Source organism: Neopelma chrysocephalum, unplaced genomic scaffold (assembly GCF_003984885.1).
Source record: "Neopelma chrysocephalum unplaced genomic scaffold, ASM398488v2 Primary Assembly neopelma1_180, whole genome shotgun sequence".
In the NCBI taxonomy this organism is placed as follows: domain Eukaryota; kingdom Metazoa; phylum Chordata; class Aves; order Passeriformes; family Pipridae; genus Neopelma; species Neopelma chrysocephalum.
In genome coordinates, this window is record NW_020897842.1 from 2,133,868 (window position 1) to 2,142,197 (window position 8,330).

The 8,330-nt window shown below is 50.6% G+C and overlaps 1 protein-coding gene across 8 annotated transcripts in view; it reads left to right on the forward strand.

The window, feature by feature from the left end:
* The window catches only part of CAMTA1 (calmodulin binding transcription activator 1), a 223,384-nt gene that overhangs the window by 4,787 nt on the left and 210,267 nt on the right, over window positions 1-8,330 (forward strand). The window contains exon 1 of one of the 8 annotated variants that reach the window (XM_027702180.1): window positions 8,189-8,294. The exons of the other annotated variants lie outside the window; for them this stretch is intronic. Within the exon in view, the coding sequence (XP_027557981.1) occupies window positions 8,270-8,294 (25 nt within the window). The 5' untranslated portion in view covers window positions 8,189-8,269. Of the gene's footprint in view, window positions 1-8,188; window positions 8,295-8,330 lie in introns of those variants that run through there. 8 annotated transcript variants of the gene reach the window in all.

The window sequence follows — 8,330 nt, forward strand, 5'->3', positions numbered from 1 at the left end:
AATCCATATTTTGGGAGATCTGACAGTTTTGTCTGTCCCTTTTCTGCGTATGTGTACGTTAAGGCTGTTGATGTATTTTTCAGCTATTTCTATAAACTTGGATGTAAATCTGTTACATTCTTTGAGTTTCAAAATTCTTCACCATCAGTCTGGAGAGCTTTGAGTCTGTAAAACGGGGCTCTACAAAACTGGAGTCTGTGGTGGAGGAGCCACGTCCCTGTGGTGGTGCCAGTTCCCCAGAGCCAGGACATGTTCCCTGTTCCTCCTGCTCCCTGTTTGGGGCTCTGGAGCCCAGCCAGCACGGCATGGCGGCAGCTGCAGCACCCGTGAGTCCAGGTGAAATGTGCAACAGGGAAGTGATTTTCAGTATTTGCTGCAGTTTCGAGAGCTCCACAGACATGTTATTTTACTGCTCGTGCTGGTGAACGTTGGCTCAGGGCAGATGCCCAGGGCTGGTGCTTTAGGGTGGCCAGTGGCCACTAGCTGTGCTCAGCATTGCCATTGCCAGCTCTGGCATCGTGGCACATGCTGCCCACTCAGCAGTGGCTGGACAGCTCTGAAAGGACCAGCTTTGGCATCAGCACTATCCCTTCTGCAGGCGTTGTGCTTCAGGTGCTGCCAAGTCCTCGCTGCTTCTGCTTCCTTGCAGCACGTGGTGTTTGGTGTGACCCTGAGGACAGACAGTTGCCTGCTGGACTAGCTTGTGGTTTTTCCCTCAGCTGTGTCAGCGTTCAGGTTTTCAGTTGTGGGGGGCACATCAGCGGCTGTTACTAGAACTTGGGGCTCCAAGGTTTTCTAATTTTTGTTTGTGGGGTTTTACTGGTTTTGGTTTGGGTTCTTCCCCCAAGAAATTGTGGATATTTTTAAGTGGTACACAGTAATTCCTCATGAGCCATTCACTGCAACCTTGGGAATTTTAATCCAGATATTCACTCTCAACAAACTTGCTGTGATGACCATACAAGTGCTTTTGTTCAGAAAAACTTTCAGTATCGCTACTAAGAACATGAATTGGAATTTTGATTGTGAAAATTCTTGGGAAAGTCTGGTCATGTGGAGCAGGTTTTACAGTGTGCATGATGGGCTGTTGATGGGGGTGAGCACAGATCCTGGGGAAGGTCCCAGGTTTCCTGTGAATATTCAGGTGAGGTTGTGCTGACTTGTTTCCCTGGCAGAGATGGCCCTTTGGATAATTGTTAAACAAACATTAAATACAGACTGATGCTGTCAAAAGGAGAATGCAGATCACTTAATACCAAAAGTGGCACTTCACAGGGACCTTTTGCAATTTGTAGCTCAATAAAAAGGGTAACCCCTGTAGGAATATCCTGTCCTTGCCTATTCTGTCCTTTTCTGCAGTGCCGACAGGATCACATTCCTGGTTTTACTTTCATGCTGTCCCAGGCTGAAATACTTCATATTTCACACTCTGGGTTCTATAAATAATTGATATGCCTGTCTTAGCAACTGAGGATCAGCAGCAAATTGTATTATTGTGGAGTAATAGGGATTTTCTGCATTCTTTACTCCTTTTCATCTCTAATTTTTACTCTGCTATGAGAGTGTAGAAACTGATTTACTCCACTTTGGGAAAAAAAGTATTATTGTTCCAGTGTTACTGTTCCAGTCCTTCAGGGGAGAAAGTTCAGGGAAAGTCAGAACTCACAAATGAACCCATCTCAGTGAAGATGAGTTATTTTTGCGTCTTTGCTGCAGCTACTGTTTGGAAATATTTCTCATTCTGTGCAACTCTCATGGGTCACATGGGAAAGAATAGTTTTAATGGTTAGATGAGGATTAGGCAGACCTAGAAAGAAACTCTGTTCTGTAGCTAAAACCAGTGAGGAAGTATTAAACCAATCCTTTTTGCTGTGAGAACTGCTGTGTGCCCTTGCTGACGGAGCAGAAGGGGTTTGTGTGATAAGGCACCGTCAGGTCCCCCCGGGAGGACTGGAGCAGCTGTCCTGCCACAGTGCCACTGGGAGCAAAGCATGAGTGACTCTCGTTTGTGACTCTGGAATTACACTTCCATTTGGTTTACCTATTCATAAATAATGATGGGAGCAGTCAGGGAAGTTCCTTCTCATTATGAATTTATAGCATGGAGAGTCCAGTTGGGGTGGAGTCCTTTAAAGATTGGGATAATGCTTTCAGCAATGATGCTTTTTAATTGAAAGCTTAAGTGCTCTGTGTGCTAATGATGCTCCTGGAGGGAATCACAGGAGCATATGACTGGGGACTTGGTTTGGAAGTGCCAGGACGGGTGTCTGGGCAAAGGGCAGAGCTGGGGAGGTGCTGTCTGAGCAGACTGACTTGGGTAAATTTGACTTTGCCTCTGGCTTCCAGTTCTGGAATCTGCATGGCTTTGAGCACCTTCTGCCTCTGTTACCATCACCAATTCCTCTTCCTTTGGTTCTCCTGTTGTTCTTCTGCTGTTGTCTTCCCCTCCCCTCCCCTGATTCTTCTGTTCTCAGTGCCTGAAGCTGACAGTTTCATACCTTGGTGACTGGTTTGGCTCCCAGATCTGTATTTATTCGGTTAATGCAGACAACAGTCCAATTCCAGAGGAGTTGAGTATGTTGGAAAAGATACTTGTTTAAAAACAGGAACACAAATTTAGAAGCATACCTTTAGGGATCTTAAACATCCTTTCCCATTATTATTTGCTCCCGCTGTGGCTTGAGATCCAATCCTGAGCTCACCTGAGGGTTGTGCTTTGTGGTGCTGGGTTCCCTGGGCAGTGCTGAGCTGTGCAGCCCTGGGAGCAGAGCCAGTTGGCTGCCAACACTGCACCAGGGCTGCTGGCTCTGGGGCTTCACAGGATTTACACTTTCTCTTTGGGGAATAGCTGGATTTCCTATACTGGCAGGAGAGAGGGGTTGGGACGTGGGCTAAAGCATCCACAGAGAGCAGCCAGGCTATACAGCTTGTTACAGGAGGATGACAGCTTAAAGAAAATTAAAAAAACAATCCTTCCATGACCCTCATTGAAGACTGCACTAAAATTCCAACTGAGGCGACCACGGATGACAATCATATTCCCTCCTTACATGGAATAACTCGATTGTCTTATTAGAATAGAAAGCAAAGACAAATGTCTGGATATAGTGTAGGAAATTGTCTTTACTAAATCTAGCTCAGCGCTTATGAGCACCGTATATATTATTTGATTTTGCCAGAATTACATAAACATGGGGGAAAATTGTTAATGTAAGTTGACTACCGGAATAAATCACAGCCTAATTATTCTTTTTTTTTTCTGGCTAAAATTAGAATTTGATATAGTGGTCAATAGACATTTTCTTTAATTTTTGAGACATAATTTCTAATAGCTAGTCCAAATGAATTGGAGAAAATTGCTGCAGAATTGAAAAAATAAATTATCCAAATTTTATGGTGACTTACTGTTAAATCTCCTTAGTTGGAAACTTTAATTTACCTCATATTTCAGTTTTTTCTCCTCTAACTGGCTTATGGGTGTATATTAGGGCAAAATAATTGTTACTTTTTTAGTGCCACTGGAGTGCTGGGAGCAGGCACCAAAGTGAAGCCAGACCCCCGGCTCAGCAAAGGCTGAGGGGCTGCAGGGGCAGTGTGTGGGGCACAGCTGCTCCCTGGCACTGCTGCCTGCAGCAAAGGCTGACCCTTGGCACCTGTGTCAGTCCCTCTGGAGCTGTGGGATGCTGTCCTGGGATAACTGGGGCTCCAGCACTGCAACCCCCTGGGTGGCCACGTTTCCTGTCTGGAGCCAGTGCCCGGGTAGAAGAACAAAGCATTGTTGGCCCTGTTCTTCATTAAACAGGTAAACACTGTGTTTCGTGTTGAGGCTACTGGCTTAAATATCCACAAACCCCTTATGGGGTTTTGCACAGCAACACATCTTTCCTCGGGGTGCATTAAAGGGGCCAAGGCTTTTGGATTGTGCTTCACTTTAGCCTGGCATGAATACCCTGTAGCCAGCAGAGTTTTACTACAGATGATTTGAGTGTAGTCTTATATTTCTGAGGAGAATAAATGGGCTCAGAACTGCAGAAGGAACAGCAAGAAGGATGGATCTAAACCCCAGAGTGTGGAAGGGGACGGAGCTCAGCTTCCTGCTAGGGGAGTATGTGCTTTCATCCATTCTGAGTGAGCCCAGTGTTCTTAGGTCCTGGTAATGTATATTCTCTTCAGTTTCCACACATCATGTTGGGCAAGTTACTTGGATGGCAGAGCCTTAGGCACAGTATACTTCCCTGGAGAACCTTTTGGAAGAAATGCGTGTTTTGGGGTATTTACCTGGTTTTGCTGAACCTTGGAATTGGCAGTTGTACATCACAAATGCAGTGACGTGTTGTGAGTAACAGTGAGTTCACACACATTGTCTTGGTTAAGTCTTGGTTATTCCTAGAAGAAACACCTTTGGATTCTGTCAGTGGAGAGAGGAAAGGACAAAAGCATTTCATTTCTATCATGTGAGTTTTTTAAGCATCTCCACATTCGTGAGAGTATTTTTGTGAAAACACTTGGCATTCCTTGCTTCTAAATCACAGAGTAACTTTTTTGAAACAATTCACAAGGAATGGGGTTCCAGCACTGTCATTATGGCTATTAAACCTCTCTGAACTGTTTTCCTTTGTGCTGCTTGCCATAACAATGGTGATGTCTAATTTGTTGAATATCCATAACAGGATATTTGAATATATTCTTTACAGTTTTACTTCTGCATATAGCTCAGCATGCCAGATCATTAACCCAATTAACCAAGCCAGATCCACATCTGCCATGGAATGACAATGAAGATTTTTAAAAGAACTTGGTATTTCACCTCCCTCTTAACGAAAGCAACTCAGACACCAATCACCATCATAGCAGCAGCTTTTATCAGCATGCTGATAAAAATTATTCATGATTCAGGCTGCACAAACTCTTGGTACATCTCCTCTCTCGCTGCTTATCTGTGCATGTGCCCCTGGAAAGGTAAGAGCGAGCCAGTTTATCCCACATCATCCACGCACGGAATCCTGTGCAGTTCAGTACCTCTGTGCCTTAACAGCAATTTGAGTTTTAAACAGTGGGAGCTGGAAACCTGAAAGATACCAGCAGCACTTCAATTCAAATGGCTTCTTTCTTATCATTTTATTGCACAGAAATTGAATGAAAATATTTGGGGCTTTGCTGGCATTCTGGATGAAAAATCCCTGTTCAAATAGCCTCTGTGGTATTACACAGATCACACCGCTGTAGTAACCCGTGTGTACTGGTAACATTAGGTATGATTTCAGGTGCAGGAGGTTCAGTTCATTAGGGATTTGTGTCTCCTGGTAAAAAAAGCTCATATTGAGGAGGAGAATGGTTCATTAGCTAGATGTAGCAGAGTTCATATGCTGCTTCAGTAACCCCTTAAAAATGCTTTATTCATCCTCCTCAATTCACATAGTCTTTGCGGACCAGGAAGGATCTGGGAAGCCAGACAGTGCTCCCAAAGACACTGACAGAGCAGGGTGCACGCTGCTATGGAGCCAGGGTGGTTGTGTCAGTCCTGGCAGTGGAGCTGTTCCCAACTGCTGCAGCAGTTCCTCCATCCCCAGGCTGTGCTGGCTGGGAGAAGGAGCCGGTGTCCTGAGCAACCTTGTCTCTCTGAGCATGGACCTCGTTACTCTAATGAGCCATAGAAGCACAGAAGGAACTGCTCGAGCTTTGGAGGCAAGAGAGAGATGGACACTTGGTGGTTCACTATGTTTGAGGATGATCCCAAGGTGATGTGATCCATGTGAAGTCCTCACAGTTCCCTGTTCCAAAGGTGCCAGTGGATACTGAAGTGAGGGCTGTGACCAGAATGAATGGTTGTGCCCATCTCCCTGGCAAGAACGGGAGGGCTGTTTGTGGCAGCAGCTGCTGTGTGTGTGGGGGGAGCAGCCTGGGGTCCTGTGTGGTGTCAGCTATGAACACAGGGTGCTGCAAAATGAGCCCAACACCTCTCCGGCACTGCTGTGTTTGGTACCACACTGAGGATCTGTGTCAGCTGGCCCCACCATTTCTTTTATCTCCTTTTTGTTACTTAGTCTTGCTTGGATACCCACGTGGAAGCTCAAGCCCCTGGTGTATGCTGGCCTGACATCCCTGGGGCAGGAGAGCTACGTGGCTGGAGGTGAGCTGGCTCAGAGCAGAGGCACTGTGGGCTGTGCTCCTTGGCTAAGCCAGGTGCCCATTTCTTGCTGGAGAAGAGGCAGCAAGGCAGGTCTGTCCATAGGGGCTCTGGCACCTGCCACCCTGAGTGGAGCACTGGGGAGGAGCTCAGTGTGGGCTGGTCCTGCACACCTCACCCTGGTGCTGGGACCTGGCTCAGGGAGTTGCCTGTTCCTCAGCACCCAGAGATGCCTCCTTTAGTCTGGCGTTATCTTTTGCCATAATGCAAACTGTGAGGTGCAACAGCTGTGGGGCTACCTCATGTCTCTGCTAAGCTTATGGATCGTCTTGGAAGAATGTCCAAGGAGAAACATAAATTCCCTGGAACTCACCAAGAAAATGGTAGCTCTTTGCCAATGTGGCAATTAGAAAAGTTTCCGTTTTCAGCATATTTTGAAGAGCTGAAGAAAACAATTGTCTTAGCTGATCCTGTGGCTGCATTAGTATTTGTGGGTATTTATAGGACACTGTACCAGATGAGCTTTCTGACCGTCGGGAGTGAGCCTGTCATTCTGGAGCCTCTTCATCAATGTGCCTTTCACGCTCCACAAGATTAGCAGCTGCTGAAAACAGGAAAAAGGAATTTTCCTTTCTTCTGTCTTAGAAGAGACCCATCACACCATCCTCCTTTCGTCTGGTCTCAGAAGTGGCTTTGGTCCTTAGCAAAGCCAGAGCACCAACAGGTCTTTTTAAAGAAGTTCCGCTCCCAGGAGGATCTAAGGGAAAATATCCTTTTTGTATGTTTAGTAACACACATCAAAGGAAACAACCGCTCCAGTCTTGGTTTGCATTGTGCAGGCATTAGCTGTGGTCCAGTTCCACAGGCTCGAGGAGGATGCAGTGTCCGTGCTCGTCAAGCTCTGACAGACACGGGGGGACTTAGCCAGGCCAGAACGTGCTAGGGGCACGCTGCTTTTGAGAAGGACAGAGAGATTTCCTTGGTGTCACGGGAGCCCCTTCACTGCCCCGGCCCGGGCGGTGTGTGCCCAGCGGGACCTGTGACACCGTGTCACCCGCTGTGCCCGTGGGGCGGGCAGGGCTCCCTCACGCCCGTCACAGCTCTTTGGTTCTCTCTGCAACATCCCAAATCCTCACCTGCTCGCCCTGCACGGTGCCAGGAGCGGCCGTTCCAGCCGAGCATCGCTCTGTACCCTGGAGTGGGCTCTGAAAGGGGGGCTGCAGCCCCCCGAGAGCTCGGCAGTACCGGAGGGGAAATCACCTCTACACCCCCGGGCCGGGGCCCAGGGCAGGGAAACGGCGCCGAGCTTCGTCTATAAAAGGGGGAGAGCCCGGGGGCCTGCCCTCCCTGCCGGCAGCGCCGGGACCAGCCCATCCGGGCGGACGCTCTGACCGGGACGCGCCGGTTGGGCGCCGGCGTTACCGAGGGCGGTGCCGAACGCGGTCCGCAGGTGCCGCCCGCCGCAGCCCGCGGGTGTCCCGGCGGGGCCGCTTCCCTCACGCGCTGCCGGCTCAGCCCGGCGCGGGGCGGGGCGGGCCCGGCGGCCCCGCCAATCGCCGCCTTTGTTTGGGGTCACCGGGCGCGGGGGGGGCGGTGCCCGCCGGGGCCGCGCGCAGCCAATAGGCGGGGCCGGGGGCGGGGTCCATTTCCCTTTTCGCGCACCCTATTGGTTCCGAGCGATGTCACTCTGGCGGGCGGCCCCGCTCGTTGGCCGCCGGCGCGCGAGGCGCCGTGCGTCAATCGCCGCGTCCCGCCTCCCCTGCGGCGCGATTGGCGGCGGTGGCCGTCAGTCGCACGGTGCCGTTCGTTCAGTGGCTGCCGCGGCCATCGGTCACTCGCTTCGTCCTGCCCCCTCGTCCGCCCAGCGCCGCCGCTGAGTGGCTGCGGCTCGTGCCACTGAAGCGGTGCCGCGCTTCTATTGGCGGGGCGCGTTGTCCATCGCGCCCATCCCCTCCGGGCGCCCGCCCCCCGCCGGCCGCGATTGGCCGCCGGGGGTGTCAGTTCGGCGGCTCGGCCAATGGGCGGCGCGGGGCGTGCGCGGTGCGCGCGGGGCGGCCGGGCCGGCGGCGGCGCGGGAGGAGGCGGCGCGCGCCTGGTCCCGGTCGCGAGGAGGCGGAGGAGGATGTGGCGCGCGGAGGGGAAATGGCCGCCGAAAACAAGCCGGAAGGTGAGAGCGCGGCCGGGCCGCCCCCGCCCCGCGCCG